The sequence below is a fragment of the Corvus hawaiiensis genome, chromosome 1 (assembly GCF_020740725.1).
Source record: "Corvus hawaiiensis isolate bCorHaw1 chromosome 1, bCorHaw1.pri.cur, whole genome shotgun sequence".
NCBI lineage: Eukaryota > Metazoa > Chordata > Aves > Passeriformes > Corvidae > Corvus > Corvus hawaiiensis.
The window spans coordinates 4,176,478-4,199,671 of NC_063213.1; the positions used below are offsets into that span (position 1 = coordinate 4,176,478).

Genomic DNA, 23,194 nt, shown 5'->3' on the forward strand with positions numbered 1-23,194 from the left:
ACGGGCTCGGGGCGCGGCGGCGGCGGCGGAGGAGGCGGCGGCGGTGGCGGCGGCGGGCGGGTTGTGGCGCAGCGCGGGGAGCGGCTCGGCCCCTTTCCCCTCCCTTCCTCCCCTCGCGCCGCGCTTCCCTCCTCGCCCGCGACCCGGGAACGGGGGGAGGAGGAGGAGGAGGAGGTGGAGGGGGCGGCCCGGCGTCGCTCCGCCGAGCGCTGCCCGCGGGAGGAAGGGGGGCGCGGGGATGAGATAAGCGCGGGGGCGGGCGGCAGGGGGGGGTATGTAGGGGCGGCTCAGGTGGATGCGGGGGGCGGCGTGAGGCCGCGGGGGGAGGCGCGGAGCGGAGGGACGGGGGCTCTTCCCCCGCCTCGGGAGGCGGCGGGGGCTCGGGGGGAAGCGTTCGGCGGGCTTCCCGGAAGGGTGAATTGGATTAATTCTCTTTTTTTTAAGGGGGGAGGGGGTTGCGCTCCTTTTCCCCCCTCCGCCGTGCAGAATTGGCGCCGGCAGGAGGCCTCGGTGGCATCGCGTTTGGCGTCCTTCCCACCCCCTTCCCTTCGGTTTCGCTCCTGGAGGAGTTGGTTGTTGAGGTTTCGGTTGTTTTAGTTTTTTTTTTAATAGTTTTTATTTTTTTTTTCAAATACAAACCTGAGTCTTGATTTTTTTTAAACAAACAAACCAACCCGCTCCCCCCAGCACCCCCCAACCCCCCCCGCACACAAGCCTGCCTCTGAGAGGGAAATAGCCAGGTGGAATCTCACTCTGTTTCCATGGACAACCCGTCCATTATCACCCAGGTGACTAACCCCAAAGAGGAGGAGATCCTGTCCTGCACTCAGGATAAAGGTGAGCTGCTTTCTCTCTTTCCTTATGATTTTTTTCCCCCCTCTATTTAAAAATGCACATAGTAACAACTCGCATTCTTCAGTGACCGTATAATCCTCTCTAGGCTGCTGGGAAGAGAGGAGAGCTTGTTGGGTTTGGGCTGGTTTTTTGTTGTTTTTTTTCTTTTTTTTGTGGGATGAAGGTATTTGCATGAAGGTCTTCGAAAGGGCTTGGTGGATACAGCTGAGAACTTGTTAAAAGTGTTTAAATACCGAATTTCATCGGTCATTTAAATAAAATATTCTTGTTCCCCGAGGTTCGGGGAGGTAACTTTATAAGGTGGTCACTGTGCAGTTAGTGCCCTGCTCCAGGGAAGGGATACCTGTGCTGGGTGTGTTGGAAGGTTTTGAAATACCTGCTGTAAAGATTTTAAATTCTTTCCCCCTCTCCTTTTTTTTTTTTTTTTTTTTTTTTTTTTTTTTTTTTTTAAAGAAAACAATTTCCAGATTTCTTTCCTATATTCCTCCCTTCCTCACATTTCAGAATCCGTGCAGCTTTCAGGTTTGTTGGAGATTATTTGTGCTTCTCAGGGAGAGACACGGGCTACTTGTAGAAGCGGGCTCTATTTACTCCCCAGATAAATAGTTGTTGCTTGCATAAGGCATCACACTTGGATTGGGTTTTGCTCCCAAATGAGATGAATCCAGCCTGGCCGAAGGAGCTGCTTCCCTTCAAAAGTCTGGATGTTGACAAGTGCCCTTAACCTTGTTTGCTTTCAGAAGCTTTGAGCAGTCTCGGGGTCTGTAAGTGGCCGTGTCCTTGTGTCTGGTGGTGAACAGGAGGGTTCAGGTTCTGGGGGCTTGTTCACAGGTTTGGGAAGTTATTTGGATGTCAGTTTTATGCTTTGTTACGGGCAGTGCAGGTAAATAGGGAGGAAGGGGCAGAAATTAGAAATAAAGAGTTATGTCCATGTTGCCTGGTAGGTACGGTCAGACCTCTGAGTGGTCGTCTAAAAATGGTGGATTGATAGATCTTGCCCTGAAATTGATGGGTTTAGTGCCCAAATAGCTTCCATTTTCGTGTGGCTCATCTTGGAAATAGTGAGGGGTCTCAGATTGTTGGAGAAGTTGCTCCTAGTTACTTTTGACTGTAAGGCCATACGTGAAATCTTGGTCTTCCCACTTCACCAGTGCTGACTGCAGAAGTATGGAGGTAGATTTACAAAAAAAAAAAAAAAAAAAGGCCATCAGGTTTGGGGGGTGTTTGAACAAAAATTACTTATTTTCAGCATAGGAGTGTTCATGTAACTCTTCAATTCCTTTTGCTTGTGAGGTGTTACTTCCACCATGAGGCCTGGTTTGGCTCAAAAGATTTCTGATGCTTTCCTCTGTTTTGGCAGTGTGGAACGTGGGGTATCTACAGTGAACAAGGTGCTGTGCTCTGCCTACTGTGTCTCCCTAAGACCTGGCTTGGGGTAGACATATGTGATACTGTGCTCAGATGTTGTGGTTTTAATGGCCTATGTTATTGTATGTAATGGAAGGGCTTCGTTAATATCTGTAGCAGCTGGTTGAAATTTTAGTGCAAAAAAGCCAGTTGAGACAAGCAGGGGAAGATTTGACAGCTTGGAATAAGAGTAGGCATCCACATCAAACAAGTGGCTTCGGAGTCCTGGGCAGAGCGAGCGAAAATATGCATCTAACTTGCATAACTCTGCAGTAACTTGCATAATGTGCATTGTGTTCTTGCTATTGGTTTGTCTTTGGCAGAAAATCATGATGGTCTTCGTTGCAGAGAAGGAGCTTTTCAGGCTTCGTGTTGTGTTAGCAGGGCTGGGCTGGGGGAGAGGGGAAGGAGGGGAGCTGGTGTTGGAGATGAGGAAACTCCAGCGTCATCTTCAAACAGGAGGTGAATTCTCTTTTTTTTTGGGTTTTTTGGTGGTTTTATTTTTTTTAATGTGGTTACAGTGCATGCAGTGGATTGACTATGAGCTCTGTGGTGAGACTTTCAAATCACTCCGGAGCAACTTTTGCAGCAGGAGAAGTGCGGGTCTGTCCGTCCTGGGCTCTGGAAGGAGAGTGCTGCTTGCTCCAACCTCTTCCACTACAGGTTTTCCCGGTGCTCGAGGTACGGAGCTTGTGGAAACCCGTTGCTCTACCTGCCTCCCTGGCGTGGCTGCACATCGCGTCACCCAATTTTCTGTCAGATTTCTGAGCGGTTTTAGCAGAGCTTTTAGGTCCAGTGAGCTGTGAGAGAGAGAGCCCAGAGCGGAGATAGGGAATCCAGATACGGCTCCTAGCAGGAGGCTGCTGCTAAGTGAGTCCTTGCTGCTAATTCAGGTTGAGCTGAGTGTATTGGTACAAAATGGCTCACAAATATGTTAAGGCAAAATGAATTAACTCTTTGTTTCATGAAATCCAGAATCAGCTGAGTCTGAATTCTGGAATTTTGTGATACGGTGAAATACAGCTGTGTGGTGTGAGCCAAGGCTGTCCAGTTTAATGAAAAGCTGGTTTTTTTCCTCCTAGTTTGGCTGCAGACATAAATTCCAGGGTACTAAGGGGCATGTGGGGGCTTTGGGAATCAGGGTTTTCTTAGGGTTTTTGAGACCTTGTGTTGGTGTTTCTTGTGGAAAAAAATGAATTTATTTTCCTGTTGTTAAGCTGGAGAGAGGCAGTTCCACAGTAACTGAGCAGCTGCTAAATAATGCATGTGTATACCTTCAAGGTTTTGATTTTTCCCCAAGATTTCTTTTAAGCTTTTAATCAGATGTGAGACCAGCATTTAGCTTGATTTATTTTTTTTAAATGTATTTATGTTTTAAAAGGAATTCAATGTGCAGTACAGGCTTATGCCAAATTTCTCCTGTGCGAGGGAGCGAGGTTGGCAAGAAACAGAGCTGGTTCTGTGGTCCTGGGGCAGTTATGTTTTTAGGTAAATACTGTGCTTTACAAATAAAAGTGCTCAAGCATTTTCTTGCTAGTCCAGGTGTATTAAAAAATACCTTTTGAGATAAGTGAAGCTGTGGCAACTTGTTAAGGGGGAGCTTGTAAACACTAAGAGGGATTTGTTAACATTTATTTTTTAACAAATGGCAAAAAATTTCGAAGGTGGAAAAAACCAGGTCTTGGTATGTGAACCATTCCCTAGTGTGTTGCCACATGGTGGTGCACTGGATTTAGTTGTCTGTCAAAATGAAAGCTGAGCATGAAAGGTTTGCTACAATCGTATTTTATTATTGTTATTATTATTATTGTAATGTTCTCAAATGCCTGTGGTGTTCATGCTGCTGGAGGATTTTGGCCCGTATCTATGTTGTTAAATTAGTTCTGGGAAATAGAAACTTAGGTTCTCCCAACTGGAAGTGATACGTAGGTGCCTGGAAATACTTTGAACACTAAATTCACAGAGAATTCAATTCCCTGTTAGTTTTTTAAGTAACAAAAATAGTAGTTCTTTGCAGAAATATTTTATGTTGCGGTCATCTGGCACTTCTGGAAATCGGGAACATTAACAAACTTGAAACTAAAAGAAAGAGACCTACGTATGGGAAAAGAGGTTTGTTTTGTCAGGCGTCAATTTGAACAACTACAAAAAAATACAAATACAAAGTACGAAGAACAACTGGAAGTCTGGATCTCTATAAATCAGTACAGATAAAATCAACTGGTTATTTTTATTTTTTTAATTGTTATTAATTCTTATTACTCAGAGACCCCTAATGTAAAATCAGTGTGGTTAAATGTACAGAAAACTGGGCAGTGCTGACAGAGCTCCTCTGAGTGTCACGTTGAGAACATGGTCATGGATGGGCAACAGGCATTCAGTCCAAAGAAGTGAATTTGCCTTTTTTACCTGCCTGCATTAATTTGATCCTCATAAATGATGCAAATTCTTGGCTGTTTCCATGTGCTAAGTTAAATAGGAGTGAAAAATAGCCCAGTCCTTCAGGTACCTGCTTCAGGCTGTGGTGTTTTGTTTTCTCTCTTCAGATACATCTTTCCTGACTTCTATAAAATTTGCCTGTCAGCTGACTGTCTATTTTCAGTTATTTAGAGTAACAGAATGTTTTTGTGTCCCTACAGGTGTGAATTGTCTTCTTCAGTAAATTATATGAAAGGGGTTCACACTGCAACCTGAACCATTAGGTTTTTTTCAGTCACAGTGTGAATCCCTGTGGATGTTTTCACAAACTTTTTTGCCTTCTTTTCTTTCAAATAGAGTTGGAAAAACCAGCAATGAGACCAATACTCATTATAATTTTAAATAAGGAGTTCTGAAGATCTCAAGTTAAGAGCCAAAATAAGTGTCTTTAATTGTGTCTTCAACAGAAAAACCATATTTAATATAGCTGAAAATACTTTGAATATGCTTTTTTGCCATTACATCACCAGGATTCAGAGTACTCAAACACTTGAACATATGTTAATGATCCTGAGACATTGTCTCAACAGATTTATAGTATTGACTTCAGAATTTTAACACTAAAGTAGCATTTAAAGGGGGGAAAAAAAAAAAGTGGAAACCACTCTAGCAGTCCAGTGGAATGTGAATTGCTCACAGAGGGTAAAATTTTAAATCATTAACTAATGACATAGTTGGTATATGAAACCAGAAGCCATACAGTAGGTTTTGTGTTCCAGGAAGACTGTAGCAACCTGTAGTAACCCAAGATTTGATTTAGGATTGCAGTTAACAGGCAGAAGTGCAGTAATGGGAATGATAATTTGCCTGAATATCAAATATTCAATCAGTGTCTGTAACCTGCAGTGTGATCGTTTCTTCACAGTGCTTGTTGTCACCTCAAATTCATACTGGTTTCAATTCAGTGATTAGTTAAAGTGTTCAGAAGTTTAACATGCCTTTAAAAAAAAAAAACCCAGCCCAACAAAGTTGACCTACATTTTGTTAATTCAGTATTCAGAAATGCAAATGGCATTTTCTGACATAATCAGTAAAATGTGGCGTGATCGATGCCACGCTTCAGCTTTCAGAGTTTAAGCTGAACATTCCAAATAAGCCTCTGGATAACGGGTCCATTTTTGTTTCTTTAAAGGGATAAAAACTGAAATGCTGAGAAGGCAAAAGGCCAAGAGAAATGAAACTCCCTGACTTGGTCGCTGTTGTGAAGGACGTTCCTGTTGCCCTCAGAGATAGGTTTGACTGTGGGAGGCTCATTTTCCCATCATGGAACACTTAATTTATGAGTTTGACTGTCATGTAGAAGTTACCATTCTGACATGAAAATGGTTGCAAATTAGATCTGTCCCACAGTTTTTATATATATGTCAGTTCCTAGATACTCCTTCTATAAGCACGTGTACTTCTGTTTTCTGCTGAGTTTTGAGATGTTGGCAATGACCACCATGGTTGGGACTCAGTATTACATTTTCAATTAAAAATCCAGTTTCAGGCAGTCCTGGATATGGAAATGATAACTTGGGAGGTGAACTTGTCCGTTACTCAAGCCCAGCCAACAGAGAATTTTGGATGCATTACTTTGAATTGTATTTGAAGTGTTTCTGTCCACAAGAGTTAACACTTTCTTTAAAAAAAAAAGGAACGGGAAAAGCAAAGACAGGTCTAATTATCTACGTTCTTCCTTAGGTTTTGCCCACTGTGTGAATCAGAAGGGGAAAATGTGCCTCATCCCTCTTTCTCCTCCCTGCCTGGGAGATGTATCTTGCTGGGAGAGCAATGAGGAATGTGGATATATGTAGGACCAGGAAGGAGCTGAGAGCTGCCAGAATGCTCCAGCCTGTTTGGAGGACAGAGCAAAGTATGAAATCCTGGCTCATGAGGGCTGGGTACCCCAGGCAGAGGCTGGTGGTGGGACTGGGAATAGTTTTGGCATCTGTGATGGGCTCCCAACCTGCCCTGACCACTCCTGGGCAGTGGGTGCTCCCATGATGAAGTCTGAGGGTCTCTGCCCACCCATTTGGGTGGTTTTGTGTGTTCCCTTATCCCAGCTCAGAATTATTTCCAGAAAGGAGTGGAAACTTCCAAGCTGAAACAAGAGAAGGGCTGATAGAACTACAACGGGCCAAGCGTGTTTAGATGTTTAAAGATCACATCTGGATTGCTGGTAGGGATTGTAAACCATCCCGTGCCTCTCAGCAGTGGAAACCTGGCTGGAAAATCTCCCAGAAACATTTAGCAACATCTCCTAAGTCTCCATGAGTCGGTTCTAGTGGATGTTCCTGATCTAAGCTGTATTTCAACAGGGTGACATCTCACTGGGTTTAAATTCTCTGCTGAACTCCCAGAGCTGCAGGCAGGCACAGAGGAAAGGATCCTTTTGTTCTTTAATGTCATCACAGACACTTTCAAGAGTTTCACGTTGGCAGTGTTAATCTTCTATAAATTCTGCTTTTGCTGGAGTTTGAGGGGAGCTTGCTTTATTTTTACTTGGAGAGGTTGAGGCGTAAAACAGACATGGATGGGATGATTATGGAAAGCATAAGTAGCATCTAAATAGATCTGAGTGAAAATAAGTTCCACGTGATCTGCTGTGGTATAATTTTGGCCTTTTTTTGTATTTCTGGAATGTTTGCTGTAAGACAAGAAAAAAAAATCCAAGAGTTCTATACGGTCCAGTTCTTCCAGTGCCAGCTGCTACTGTGTAACGCAGATATTAGCAGTAAAAATATCAACTTCAACCAAATGAGCAGAGAAAGTCCTGTTCTAAAGCTTGTAGGCTTTATTCAGGCTGTTATCAAAATGATCACTTGCAAAGTGCCACTTCTTGTTTTCTTTGTACAAGATAATAAAGTATGATTTGTAAAAAGAAGAACCCAATTATTACAAGTGATTGGCTGCACTAGAAATGAGAATTCTATTATCTAGAAAATTTATTGCGAGTTAAAGCTGAATAAATACATGGTAGACTTGGATTCTAAGGGTGTCAGGGGGTTTGAAATGAGATTTTTTTTCTTTATTTATTTTTTCAATAAACTATTACTCTATTCTGAATGTTTATTAATATGTTTAAAGCCTGACAGATGGGAGAATAAGACACTGCAGGGCCTGTTTTGTACAGAGGAGCAGCCCCAAATAATGGATGCCTGGTCTGTCAAAATCTAATGTGTATGTAACTTTTAAAATGTTTCAAAAATTTCAGGACAGGTTTGTAGGAAGCAAATATTTCATGAACCTCAGCCTGCAGTCACAGTTTGCATATTGATGGTGCTGTTTAAAGTCGAGTCCTCTCTTCTGGGTAACTGGCCAGTTGTTTGCTGCCACTGTTGCAAACCTTATTTTCCTGGTAGCAAGTGAAGTATTGATTTTTATTCACTGCCATGCTCTCCCCCACCCTGGCAGCTCTCTGCTTCCTGACTTGTCCTCCAGGATTCCCAGCGGAATTGGCAGTAAAACTAATCTTGCTGTTTCCTGGCCTGCTGTAATCAGCAGTAAAATTTGAAACTTTCTTGTTTATTTGATGATATGCAAAGGTTGGCCATCCTCTTGGAGTATGGAACTCCTCCCCTGGCCTCTGGGAGCCAGAGGGTGGGATGTGCTTCCAGCTCCTCAGGATGAGCTCCTGCCTTTGAGAACGCTTTGGGGTAGATAAATCAGTTTCAGTCCTCATAATCATCATAAAGAATTTCTGCCACAAAGGTGCTGTTACAGTGGACACGTGCAGAAGAGTCCAGGTATGGTTTTTTTGAAGCAATGCTAGCAAAGAATTTTTTTAAAAGATACAAATTTTCTACCAAGTCATTCTGAGCATGCATTTAACAATTGGCAGACAGTGCTGCTTTATTTCTGTCCACAAAAGCTGTCTTGTATTTTCATGCCTCAATATTTACGTACTTGCATTCATTACCCACGAGTGCACGTACATGTGGTTACCAGGGATCTAATTAGAGGAAAGCTTTCGTAGGGTCAAAGAATAGTTAGGGTTGGAAGGGACCTTAAAGATCATCTTGTTCCAACACCTTCCACTAGACCAGGCTGCTCCAAACCCTCTCCAACGTGGCCTTGGACAATTCCAGTGATGGGGCAGCCGCAGCTTCTCTGGGCAACCTGTGCCAGGGCCTCCCCACCCGCACAGGGATGAATTTCTTCCTAATACCCCATCTAATCCTGCCCTCTGTCAGTTTGAAGCCATTCCCCCTTGGCCTGTCCCAAGTCCCTCTCCAGCTCTCTTGGAGCCCCTTCAGGCACTGGAAGTGGCTCCAGGGTCTCCCCAAAGCCTTCTCCTCTTCTCCAGGTGAACACCCCCAGCCCTTTGTCTCCATACCAGAGGTTCTCCAGCTCTCAGAGCATTTTTGTGGCCTCCTGGTGTTGCTGCAGCAGGTCCACCTTGGTGAAGCCCAGAATGGTGGGTGTAGATTTTGAAGCTCGTTTGCAGTGTGAGGTTTGCTTGAACTGTGAAGTTGGCAATTTTTCCTAGTGATAGTCAGATACAGGCATTCTGCAGGGGAGAGGTCAATAGTGGCACATTCCTAGAAAATATTTAATCATTTATATACTTCCTTCAGCCAAGCACAAAGAAAGGTCTAACATTTACCACCTGGAGAGAAAGGTACAATTATGAAGTATCTCATTAAACCTTCACAAAACCCTTAACATTTTTTTAAAATGGGCTTATGGTACTTCTTTCAACTAAAACTGGTTAAAGATACACATGAACAATTTGATGAAGGCAGTGTAAAGTGAAGCATTTCAGGGAAAACACCTCCATGTATTTCACAGGGATTTTTGGAATTAATCTTTGACCTTCTGGGGTTTTTTTAATTCTCTTGCTTGCCTTGTTTTGCTTGCTTGCCTTCTTATCTTCCATCAGAAGTTCTGGACTGCAACAGCTGCCTCTGTTCTGATGCTGTTGAAGCTCAAGGGGCTGAGGTGTTTGATGGCTGTGTCCGGGGATAATTCTGGTGTGTCACTGCTGGGTTAATGCTTGGACTCTATCTTAGAGATCTTTTCCAAGCTTTATGATTCTCTGAGAAGCTGTAGTGGATGTTTGGGGCTCAGGTGGTGCAGTGAGGAGGAGCCCTGGACAATATTACATGGACAGATTGTCTCCTGGCAAGCTGGCCAGAGTGGTGTAGGAGCTGTCTCGTAAGGTGAGATGTTCTTTGTGTTGAAATTTAGGAGGATAAAGGTCTTTTATCACCTCCAAGGAATGTTGTGCTATGTTTAAAGGGAGGAGATGCATGAAAAATAACCAAAATAATAGAATGAGTGCTTCAGGGCTCTTCCCAGGGTACAGCATGGCTTCAGAGTGAAAGGCAGAATATCCCATTTGAGTTAAAGGAAGTGTTTGCTCCTGCATCATACAGGTGCATAACCTGTGAAGAAATGGTTTCCAAAATTGTTTACCTGGGAATTCCTGAACAGGATGAACTGGCAGCAATTTGCATTTGTTATAACTGATGCATTATATACTGAAAAACAGTATTATAAAGATACTGATTGTGTTCAGCATATAGAATCAGTCATAGAATGGTTTGCATTGTAAGGGACATTAAAGATCATCCAGTTCCAACCCTCTGCCGTGGGCAGGGACACCTTCCACTAGATCGTGCTGCTCCAAGCCCCATCCAGCCTGGCCTTGAACACTTCCAGGGATGGGGCAGTATAGGAAGGAAGGGTAAAATTTCATTGCATAGTGACCAACTGAGCATGTCAAGTGTTTGTGCTTGTATTTATCCTGAACTCGCCGACAGTTTTCCTGTGCTGGGTTATGGGTGCTGGAAGATGATTACCTTTGCCAAGTCATTTGTTGGCCAGCTGCCAGTTCTCATTACTTTTTATGATGTGAAGGTGATTTCATTGAGAATCCGCAAGTTGAAAGTGATTTTGAGAGTTTTGGAAGTGGAGAGGGGGGAAGGTTACGTTAGTTGGGGAATTAAGAAAAGAAAAGGAAAAGAGTACTGAATGCAATCTGCAGAGCAATTCATTTGCTAATTACGCATTGACATAAATTGGAAAGCCCCAGAAGGAGGGGGTTTACAGCATAACTGGAAAACAATTTGCATCTGTGTAGAGGTCTGTGCTTATCCACAAAGGAATGAGATTTTAACTGGATTTGTTTAATCGGGTTTATCGTGAGATTTTAACTGGATTTGTTTAATCGGGTTTATCGTGAGTGCATAGTTGTGGCCTTCCTTTTTCCTCACGTTGCAAAATCGCCTGTCTTTCTGGAAGATTCCCTCTTGTGTTGAGATTAAATATGTCAGAGAGGAATGTATGGAGAAGTTTAATGGAGACTGAAAGTGAAACCTAAGGAAAACCAGGAAATGTCCTTCTGAATTTTAGAGTGGATTGAATACGTGAATGTTTCTGGCTCCAGATTACCGTGATAAAACTGTCAGCTTAATGCAAACTCTGCCCTGAAATTCAAATGCCTTTTTTTTTTTTTTTTTCCCTGCCCTATAAGAAATCTGAAACTCCAGCAAATTCTTGCTGTCTCTACTGGGAAGGTTTCTAACAACTAATTGTACACACTAATTACATGCTAACTAGCATTGCTCCAAAGAGCATTCAGTGTTAGTATTATGATAGTTTGGGGGTTTTTTCCTATAAATCTTTCAGAGTTGTTGGTGCCCAACATGTTACCGTACAGTTGCCTCCATTTTCCCTTCGGTAAACATGTCATGATGGGAAAAAGACAAAAATGCAAACAAAACTAGAAATCAAACTTGACAGTTTTGAAATAGGAATCTGTTCAGGTCTCATGCCTGTATTTACTTGTGCTGTTGCTTCTGCACATCATTATAAATTACCTGTTTAGCATCGTTCTGGCAGGCAAGGGAGCTCTGAGAGCAGAATGTTTTTAAAAATGTCACTTGTGGCAGTGATGGATTCTTTTCAGTACCTTTAAATCAATCAGTTGTTTATCTTAAATGTAAGTGCTAAATACTGTTACTATCTCATGATACAAAACTGTGATCATATTATAAGGAGAAAAATGAGCTTTCGGACCGAACCTGCCCCAGATGCAGGAAACAACTTCAGTAGATTCCTAAGGACCAGGTGTCCCTGGATCCCTCAGTCAGGTGCCATTTCCACAGGATGCAGAATAGCATTTGGTAACAAAAAAGAAGACATCAGAAGGAGGTTTTGCTTTATAATTTTTCAAAGTGTCCTTTCAGGAAAAGTCCTAAATAGAGTGAAACTGCCATTTCTTTTTGTGTAATATGCTGGATTAAGCCCTGAAGTGCAAAACTTTATGTTGACCTTGTGCTGTTGTGTTTCTGTTGAAACACAGTTTCCACAGTGGTGAATTCCTGATGCCCCAGATAGTTCTGGTTCTTCCCCTCATCACCCAAAAATATTTGTTTCACTGAACTCTCCTCAAATAACACTTGCAGTCTTCTTAAATTGTAAATCTAAAAATACTGCTTGGAGCTTTGCAACATAAAAAAATAATTGCCTGAGCTCCTAAATCCAAGAAAACAAAAAACCAACACACACACTCCCCAGGAATAAAATCAAGCAAGCCAAAATGAAGCAAACAAAAAATTCCCAGTAATATTAGCAGGGATATAAACTGTGAGCATGAAACTACTCCTGGAAATCTCAAAGGTGACCTTGTGGTGGTGACCAGGAGGACACAGCAGTACAATTTTTAGCAAGGTGACCTGGCACTCAGCCTGTACAAACCACTCTCCAGCCCCTTTGGGAAGGGGGATGCTGGTGTACAAGGGTGTGCATTTGTTTGAGTAATGGTTGTACTAAAACATAGAAGCAACCTTGGTTTTATTTTGGAAATGCCTTCAGTGGGCACTAAGAAACAGATAAGAGTAAAATAAGTCTGGGCTGACTCATTGCAGAATGTGCTGAGATAATCCTGAATTCCTCTTAAAGTTAATATCTGTTTAGTTTAGGCTCTGTTTATCCTTGTGCTGTGGATAAGGGGGTGTTGGAATTCAATTGAAATAATTTTAGAAATTCCTAGGTAAAAAATCATTATTTTTTCAACAAACAGAAATGCCCATAGTGATTAGCAAAAAACCTTGATTTTTTTCTGTTGCTGATGGTGAAAGGTTGCAATAAAATGTTTGTACTGGCTACTTTAAGTAGCAGTTGAAGTCAGGTGGGAAAACAAAACTCCGTGGTGCTGTTTTTAAATTGTTTTCCAGTAATTGTCAGCCCAATCCATGCTGCTCTTTAAAAAAAAAAAAAAACCACAACAACAAAAACATACTCTGCAATTTTTGTTGTGAAGATGATTTCTTAAGTCCCACTGTAGGTGGTCTTTGTATGAAAGCCTTCAAGTAACAAATGGCTTTATCTTCTCTTCTGCTAATAAGGTCAGTAAAGGTTTCTCTTTTGGATAATAATAACAACAGCCTTTCAAAGGCGTGAGAATCCCGAGTGGAAAACAGGTTCACAGTTATCACCTTTTTAATAGCTGCTCAGGTGATTGGCAGCTGCTGCTGCTGCTAGGAAGTGTTTTACAGGAGTAAACTGGTTTTCTTGCTTTAATTAGGACCATATGTGTACAGCAACTGTGATTGTCTGGGAAGCTGCATCCTGTATTTTCAGTTAAGTAGCTGATAAAATTATGCAGTTGTGGAAATGACTACCAAGTCCAGTGGGGAGGTGTCTTTGCAAACTGTTTTGGTTTTGCTTTCTATTTAGTCATTCAAGGCAATCAAACATTGATTGAGGTTTGATGGTCTTGTGCTGTAATAAAACAAACTCTGAATATTTTCCTGAGGTGATAAAGTAACTGTTTGGACCCCATATCCAAAAACACAATTAAAAAATCCACCAAATTTCAAGTTTTCTGACCAACAAAACACCTGTAAATTGTTTTCTTGGCAAAGTCTGCATGGATTAACTTCTCTGTAATCAGCTATGTTGCATGGTAAATAGTAGCAAAAAATAGATTGAACAAGAGAAATAAATATGAACGTGTTAAATTCTTGATTTGTGTTCTAGTGAAAGGAGCATCTAGTGTTTGCTAGAGAAGTCCATTTTTAATTCTTCTAGAAACAATTAAAACTTGTCAACTGAAGGGAGTGCTTGGATGCTGGACCTAAAGATATTTCTTTGGCAATGTTTGGGTGAAACTGACCACTAACACCCTTCCCTCTGGAAAACATCCCATCTATTTATGTCACTTCCCAGAGGTTAAATGCAGCCCTTGGAACAGGCACAGGAATGCCTTTTGGTCCAAGTGGCCGAATATGTCACTTTTCTTGATTACTGGGGTGACCACATGTCATTATTCCTGCCCTGTGTGGAGCCAGGAGGTGCCAGGAGATGTCCCAGGGCACTCCCTGCCCATTGCTAACTCCCCTCCCTGCTGGCTGGGTTTTTTTTGTTGCTTTGTTTTGGGCTTTTTCTGTGTTTATTCACCAACACCAGTGCGTATCCATTTCAGGCTTTTTGAGGAGAAGCTGAGCCAGATGTTCTGTTGTCCCTCAGCTGTGGATGTGTGACTGAAAGAGGCAGTGTCCTGCTCATCTCTGATCCTCTTAATTTGGCAATAATTGTCTTCCTAACAAAGCTTTCTGTCATCATTGATATTTTCAGTTCAGTTATTTGCCGTGCTTAGTGGGGCCCTAAATAATGCTATACTAACATACCTAGTAGGACTTTCAGTCAAGTGTGTGAGGTGTTGCTGGAACCATTTCCATGTCTGAAAAAATGAAATATTGCTGTGCCTGTTCCTTACCCAAGTGCTCAGGAACAGGAAAAATTCCCTTCATTCGATTGATAAAGTTTGAGGTGAGGGCATCTTCCATTTTGTTCCATGAGTTTGAATAGTTTTCAGTTTGGGGTTTGGTGGGGGTTTTTTTGATAAAATAATACTTGATAGCAAAAACTTAAGCGTGGCTTTGTCCTGTGTGCATGTAAATAAAGTGGGTTTATCTTAAAAGTTGGTGGAGGGAACACAGGTGCTGTAGGATGCAGTTGATTGCAATGTTGAAGTTGTCTGCTTTAGGATGCCATGAATCTTGGGGACTCCATTAACAGTGAAGAAGCCTGTACAAATTTTCACTGACTTCTGTGCAAAGATAAGTTAAATGGAGTTCAAAATCCTAATTTGACAGCTTTGTCACCAGCTTTGTCACGCTGTGTGTCAGCACTGGGGTTTGGCTCCATTGCAGTGTAACCAGGGATACGGACTTGCAGAGTGCCACCATTTAGCTCCTCTTCACAGGAGAAGGAGAAGAAGAGGGGAAAATTTGGCAGAAGAAATTCAGTGGTTGGTGGTGGTGTTCTGCTTCTCTAAGTTTAGCAGCCTTGGGGGTGGTTGTTAAAATGGGCTTTCAGATTTTGAAACCCTGTGTTGGGAGCAGCGTTAGGTAACGTGGAGCTTCAGCGTGCTGGAGGTCCATCAGTGCTGCCAAAGCCCCAACACCTGGGTGAATTTAATCAGTAATTCAGTAAAAATGGAAGAGATTTAAAAGCTCTCCCCATTGCAGGCAAGAATGGTCGTTTGCTCAGGGATAAGCTCGAGGCAGAGTATTTAAACTGCGGTGTGTGGAAGTTTCATGTCACACTGAAGTCCCGTCGCTCTACTCCATAGAAGCAAACCTGATCTCAGCATCAGCAGGGGCTCGTTGTTTTGCCACTGTAAAGAAACTTCTTGTGTCTGTTACGCAGCCAGTAGAACAATATAGAGGGTTATGGAAAGGCTGCATTATTCCAGGGGCCTTTTGGATGGTTTTCACAGTTTCTATAGGATGTTAGCAAATCGCCCATTGCAAAAAGCTGTAAGTGAATTCGATAAAATATCACCTCTCCTAATTCTTTCTCTGATGGATTTTGTCAGCTGCCTTCCTGAGTGAGTACCACCAACATTTTTTTATGTTTATTCTTCAGCATCTCCAGGAAATCTTGTCTTAATTGCCTGTTTCTGAATTAATTTTTTTTTTCTTTGCAAGATCAGGATCCTTTGCACGATTATTCAGGAAAAGTCTTTGTAAGAAATTTTTCATTTCCTGCTCTTTTTCCCCTGCATCGAAGGGAAAATCAATGCTCAGTTCTGGAAAGGGAGGGGGATTCATCTGGGATAATGACTTAACACTGGCTGCAGAGGGAAATGGGGTGCTGTTGTGAAGTGAGGGAAGAGATCACATGAGCACTGAGTGGTTTTAGTGGATTCTGACTGGATTTATCTTCTATACATTTTGATAGTCTAGGGAACTGCTAAGGAAAAAAAAGTCCAGAGTCTGCATCTTGCTAGAATAACTCTGTACTTCTTTTAACATATTCAGGAAGCATAAATTTGCAGCACTCACAGTAAAAGGAAATTTTCATAGCTGTTCAGAACTAAGACCTTATATTGTATGTAATGCATTTCATTGGACTTACGCTTTCCATGATTTGGGTCTTGACTTCAAGGTGCTCCTGCCAGTGAAGGGAAAGGAATGGAGAAGCCTTGGCAGAGCTGTTCCCATGGCTTCTGTCTCCCTCATACCCATCCTTCTCCTCTCGTGAACTTAGAGCTGTGGTGTTTTGGAATCTTGTCTCATCCTGCAGGTATTTGTGCCTTGGCCCCTCTACAGGACTTTGTGTGAGCTTAGCTCTGGTTCAAGGCGAGGCATTAACACAGATTTTTGGGTTGGGAGAGGGTTGAATTTGCAACCAGCTTTAAACTCCTGCCCTGAAATTCTCCCTTAGGATGAGATTAAATCATTCTGCAGACTCAGCTGTGAGCTCAATGGTGTGATTTTAGTGGGGCTGGTCTGTGGCACTAAGGATAAAATTTAGCTCGCTGCTGGAGCTTGGCAGGGTAAGATTCACAATCAGAGTTTGCAGTTTAGGAAGTATTTACGGGGCATTTAACAGTTACTGAAACTCTAACACTGTTCACCCTTTTTCTGTGATCAGTAATTAGCAAGGTGGTATTTTATTTCCACTGGTAGACTGAGATTACTTGCTCTACCTCTACTGTTGATGTCCCAGGAAGTAATTTAAGGGAATGAGGATGCCTGAATAGTTAGGATCTGGGAAAAGAAGATAGGCCACTATTTCTGCAGTAAATAGAAAATTGAGAAAAGGAGAGCAAGGTAGCAAACAGAAAACTGGAGGAAAGATGGAGCAAAGCTTTTAAGGAGTTCAGCATGATGTAAATGTCAGTATAAAAAACAAATCACCTTTCAGGTGTCACACAAGCCCTTTTTAGGGTTTCTTCCTTGACAGTGTAGGTTTTCAAGATAAAAATACTAAGCTTTAATTTTCTGCTGCAGAAAAGAATTTAAAAGAAAAGGCTTATTGTTCATACAAGACTGGCAGACTAATGTTAGAAAGGTTGGTTTTTTTCAAAGCAGGGGAGTTTTTAACCCATTAATGTTATTTCAGCCATTGTAAATACTCATGTATAATTCTTTAAGTAACTGAGGGTTAGTTTGTGCTCCTGTATACACATGGAACGACTATAGGTAAATACCTGTTGCCTACCTTTGGGTTTGTTACTGTGAGAGGAAGTTCCAGGCTCATGGCATTGTCCAGGAATTCAGGTTGGAAGGGACTTCTGGAGGTCAAAGCAGGGTTGAGTCAAGTTTTGAGTATCTCCAAGGATGGAGATTTCACAAGCAGTCTGAGACCCTGTTCTAATATTTAGAAGGAATTTATCTTGCTGCAACTTGGATCCCGTTGCCTCTTCTACTGCTCCTGTGTCTGTTCCACCAAGAATCTCAGTCCATGTTCTCTGTAACCTCCTCAGCAGCTGTATCTGCTTAAAATGTTAACCTAGATGTGCAAAGGAGTAATAAAATGCCTGTTTGTCCAGTGTTACCCTCTTACTCAGGCAGTTGTGTTTACTTAAATATAATTCATCTGCAAAGATCCTTCTCTTCCATGATGTTTGTGGTGATTTTCAGTTCAAAGCCAGTGCTTTGTTTTGTCCTCACTCTTGCCTTGGCTGTATTTGTTTTCTGAAGATACTGTGGCTATAGATTCCTCCTTAAAAAATAATAATAATAATAATTTTGTCATGCTGTTATCTACTGCTCTAACCCGTTTTTTGGTTTAACATAATCACCTGTTGGAAGTACCTACCCTATTGTGCATGCACAGCTTTTAATGTTTTCTACAGTAAGTAAAAATCCCATTTTCAACTATGTCATATGAGTCAAAACCCTCTCAGAATTTTTCATTTGAAAGGGATGTTCCTCTTTTCCAGCACTCAAAGATTTAATGTGCTGGTTCTTGGGACACTGTACCCAAGTTACTGGGTGTTTCAGAAAAATACGTACTGTTCAACTGGGAACCTTTTTTATTTGCCCAATGACATATCCAGAAAAATGATTTGTACAAGGGTAAAGACAAAGGCACCTTCCACTATCCCAGGTTGCTCCAAGCCCTCTCCAGCCTGGCCTTGGACACTTCCAAGGATGGAGCAGCCACTCTGGGCAACCTGTGCCAGGGCCTCACCACCCTCACAGGGAAGAATTTCTTCCTAATATCCCATCTAACCCTGCCCTCTCTCAGTCTGAAGCCATTCCCTGTGTCCTGTCACTCCAGGCCCTTGTCCAAAGTCCCTCTCCACCTCTCTTGGAGCCCCTTTTGTCTCTGAAAGTGGCTCTAAGGTCTTCGCAGACCCTTCTTTCCTCCAGGCTGAACAACCTCCACAAAACCCTTCATGTCCTCATCACTTTGAGGCCATCCTACAGAATACCTAGAGATGCTTAGCAATGGTTGTAGACAAACTGGGTTTTTTCGGGTATGTATTTGTGTGAAGGTTATAGTGGTAGCAGCTGACATTTTCAAAGATTGAAAGGGAAATCACGAGGTGTTGATGTTATTATTGTTAAATTCTGTGTGGTTTTCAGTCCTTGACAGATTTGTGCTCCATGTAGTGTTCCTGCTCCTGAGTAGTTTGCTATTGTTAAATGGTGTATATTCATCCTCAGTCTTGAATTCAGCTGAAGTCTGGATTCAAAATTTAGATGAGATTCTTTACCTCTGAAATTCTGCTTTCTCTGCTTTAAAATTCAGCAGTTCTTAATATCCTGCAGCAATTTTGTGTGGCACTTTGATATATTCTCTGTAAAGCACACAGAATCCGAGTCTTTATAATTTCAGTAAGAATGGCAATGGCTCTTAAGTAATGTAGAATGAATGTGAGGAAGCTTTGGCAAAAGTGTTCCTGCTCTACAGAAAATTAGAGCGAGGATTTTAATGGCACGAGGTGATTACAGCCTCCTCCAGAAATGACATGATGATCCATAAACAGCTCAGTGTTCCTGAGCAAGAAGCTTAAATGATGGGTTACTTCTAAATAAATTGACATCTGTCAACTTCTTACATTTTTTTAATGTGGTGGTTGTTTTTTTTTTCCTAAGTGTATAACGATTTAAAATAGAATTTGAGGTTATACTGTAAGGTGGTGTCTGTGGGGCTTCATGTAGAGAAGGTTGGGTTTTGAGGGAATGGCAGCATAGAAGACCTTGGTGCTTTGGGTTTGGGGGCATTTTCAACCCTTCTTCCCTTCTGTCTGTTTTTGTTTGCTATGCCAGTCGAATCTTCCTTCTGAGGTTACAGAAAATAACTGTTAAGACTAAGTAGGGAATTTTTTTATGGCTTTAGTTCCAGGTACTCCTACTATTTCTTTTTTCTTTTTCTTTTGTTTTTTTCTAGCTGTTGTGGGTAGGATAATTTTCCTGCTGCTTGACTTTCCTAGGGCATGTAGGCCAACAGTATTTTAGGTACAACTTTTCACCCTAACTTCTCATTTTACCACAGGACCTGCAGATGTAAAATAACTTAAAGCTTCATACAACCTGCTGTTCACACAGCCTTAAGAAGAATGCATATACTTCAATATTTTATTATTATTATCTTAGCATTTCATCAGAATACTATGAATGTTATTTTTCGATGCAGAAGATTCAGAAAAATTATGGGCTAGATAGCCCAGTAGAAAATCTGTACCTCATTTAAAAAATCCTTGTGAATCCTGTCTTCAAAGAAAAAAAAAAATTCCCTTTGTATCTCCCAATAAAATTCTGACATCTCCTTTTTTTAGCTTCAGCTTTACATTTTGCAGTGCCCTTTGTTTTATTGCTGTAATACCAGCTAGCCTGTAAGAAGCCAACTCCAAACTGCATCATGATGGCAGGTTGCTTATATTCTTTTAATTCTCTCTGATAAAACAATTTGAGTTAATTACTGCTTGGATTTCTCACATTATTTGGGCAAACAGCTCTGTTACACTCAATAGCACATTTTGTGATTGTTTATTTGTTTGAGGAGAGTATTAGTGTTTTCCTTCAGTGTTTTGCTTTAAGATTAACATATCATTAAGCTGCATAATAAGACACAGTCTTTATTCTCGTGCAGTGAAATGGCAGGGGAAGGCAGGGCATAGTCTTGCAGTTCAGTCAAGAGAAGTAAGAAGAAAAAAAAAAAAACAAAAAAAAAAATCTCTGAAAGTGCATTAGTCAGTGAATTTGGGCTCTGTTACGGGACAGCAAGGCCCAAATTGAAGCGTCTACAGTAAAACTTGTGTTTGTGGAGGTGGATTATTTGTTCATTTTTGCCAAATGTTTCAAAACATGGACTTTTAGTACCAAATTAATCCGTGTAGCCAGGTTTTGCATAATTTGGGGAGCAGTATTTTCTGATCTATCAGCACTATTTGATATATTTTATCATTTATTGTGCTCTGTGTCTCTGGTATGGATTAATCGAGGTCTCTAATAACTGCACTTTGGGAGATCACCAGTTAAAACAGTCTTTGCTTTTGGAGGCAAGAAGTTAATCTTTGATGGTGTGTTTTTGACATGTTACTGGAAATCATTCTGTGCACTCGCTCTGCTGCTATTTCCAGCATTGTTGTGGGGCTCTTTTCAGCAAAACCGCTGTCAATGAGAGCCTCATGAAGCAAAAAAACCCAGCAGCTGATCCATGTGTGTTGTATCCATGGAGTTAAGCACTTCACTTAAATGGAACAGAGAATTGCATATAAAAAACATTTTTTTTAATGGGATGCTGCACCTCAAATTCTGTGCTCAGTTTTGGGACCCTTGATACAAGAAAGAAGGGCTGGAGCGTGTTCGGGGAAGGAAATGGAGCTTGGGAAGGTTCTGGAGCACCAGGAGCAGCTGTGGGGGGGCTCAGCCTGGAGAAAAGGAGGCTTGGGGGGCGGGGACCTTTACCTCTCCATGACTACCTGAAAGGAGGGCATAGCAGGGTGGGGGTCAACCTGTTCTCCCAGGGATCAAGTGACAGAACCAAAAGAAATGGCCTCAAGTTGCACTGTGGAAGGTTTAAATTGGATATTAGGAAAAACTTTTTCACCAAAGGATTATCAGGCACTGGAGCAGGCTGCCCAGGGCAGTGGTGGAGTCACCACCCTGGAGGGATTTAAAAGATGTGCAGATGTGGCCCTTGGGGCAGGGTTTAGTGGTGGCCTGGGCAGTGCTGGGTTAATGGTTGGTCTGGATGATCTTGGAGGCCTTTTCCAACCTAAAGGATTCAGTGGTTCAATGTTTCTGTGCTGTCACAACCTGCTGCAGCCTCATCTGTTCCTTCATGTGTTAGGCTCCCTTTATAACCTAAGTTTAAATAGGAGTTGTGTTAGGCAGAAGAAAGACAAACTTAAACCACACAACCTTTCTTTTTTTCTTTATGCTCCATAGGACTTTGCCTTTAGAATGTGAACAGATGGTGGTTTTTCCTCTTCTGGCTTCTCATGAGTGGTACATTCTCTTTGGTTCCTATATTGACTAGTACCAGAAAATGTAGGACACTGGGCTGTCTACTAACAATGCTCCACTTAAAGTTCAATGAGTAAAAGCATTTGGAAGTCCTGTGCTCTGAAGTGTTTCAGAAAAGCTGCTTCAAAAGTTCTTGAAACACGTGGGGTTCTTTTCTCGGCATGGAGCCTTGTGGTGCAGTCCTGGTAGTTGTCCATCCTGGTCTGCCACTGATAGTTGGTGGCTTTTCCTTTCCTAAAACAAATGGTGTGTTTGGAGTGCAATTAATATTTATTTTTACACTGCTGCCCACAAAAAACTGTTCTTAATGTGCACCTACTTCCTCCTTAAGCAAGGTTACAGCCTTGCTGTTTAAAAAAGGGATCATCAGGCTGGATGATTATAAAGTCTGGCCTCTTACCATCATCTTCACAAGTGCCACTGGTTTTCCTTAGGATTCATCCTTTTCTCCTCACTCTTTGTGACTTCATGACCCACCTGTAGAGACAGATGTGCCAAACAGGCTGTTAATTGTCATGGTTGCTTTAGCTGGAGTCTATAATAAGACATCTCATGATGAAAAGGTGGTTGCTCATGTTGAAAACCTGATAGATGAACATGTCACCAGTGACACAGAACATGACAAATGTGCCTCCAGTCATTTCATTTGTCACTACAAATGTGATTCTCTTTATCTGCTTGGCATGAATATATATGCAGAACAGATTTGAGCATTCCTGTGTCAAGTGATAGTGTAGATGGAGTGTGGTGGTAGAAACATTTGTTGTTACAAGAGCCTCTTTTAAGTTTGGGGACGTCCTCTGGCAGCTCTGCTCTGTGGTGACAGTGGTTGTTGCTTGAAACATGATGGGAACCCATTGGTGTCCCTCTGAGTTGTCATCATTGGCCTGGAACATCGTGTTTCTTCTTTTTTTTGCACTCCTTGAATTCTGCAGGTCTAAATTTTTCGGTGTTACGAACAGTTGAACATAACAGTGATGTTCAGAAATAGTGTGTTTAAAAAAAAATCAGCCTGGAACAACCACAATATAACTTTTATCTGTTCTTCTGAGGGTGTTTCATATTGATTAAAGTGTTGTGATCCATTTGTATCCTACCTGTAAGGAAAAGTCTAAGTGTTGTACAGATCTGTGTATTTTACCAATGCACCACGCTGTCCTCAAAAGTTCATTTAGAAACACTACAAAATTGCCCAAAGGTTGGTTGGTTGTTGTTTTTATTCCTCTTTCACAGGCATTTAAGTTAAGAATTAATTTTAAAAAATGCTTAAACAAGCAAAAAAAGCATTAAAAAAAACACCCACCAAACAAAAATAGTTGGATTTGGTGTGGTTAATCCCAGAAGGGGAGCCTTGGTCCCAGTGACAGCTTTCTTAAAAGCAGCTGGGCAGAACTGGCTGTAGTCAGGCCCATGCTGGATCAAAGGGGAAATGTGCCCTGTCAAGAGGTGCTTTTGTGGGGACCTGAACTGAATTCCACATCACTTTTGTGTGCTACTCTGCCTCTCTGGCAATTCTTAAACTCTGAAGAATACAACCTAAAGTTGTCTTGGTAGGAAAGTAAGAGCCATTCCCTAAGGATTAATATGCCCCTCTCAAAATGACTGTCATTTTTCATCTGGACATGAAGATTTGTTACAGCACTTGTGTTTTTAAATATCTGAGTTCTGCATTGGTGAGGAAGGATCAGTGTGAGCCACAAGCTGTGGCAGATATGGTAAAAGCTGTGGTTGTGAAAGGAGGGGGTCTG

At 41.8% G+C, this 23,194-nt stretch overlaps 1 protein-coding gene across 6 annotated transcripts in view; it reads left to right on the top strand.

Annotated features, from left to right (window-relative positions):
* The first annotated feature begins 355 nt into the window (after positions 1-355).
* The window catches only part of CTDSPL (CTD small phosphatase like), an 80,924-nt gene continuing 58,085 nt past the window's right edge, over positions 356-23,194 (top strand). For 2 of the 6 annotated variants that reach the window (XM_048317278.1, XM_048317372.1), the window contains exon 1: positions 363-837. In XM_048317278.1, the coding sequence (XP_048173235.1) occupies positions 762-837 (76 nt within the window). In that variant the 5' untranslated portion in view covers positions 363-761. Of the gene's footprint in view, positions 838-2,675; positions 2,725-23,194 lie in introns of those variants that run through there. The other 4 variants (XM_048317447.1, XM_048317538.1, XM_048317059.1 and 1 more) reach the window with 4 other exon arrangements.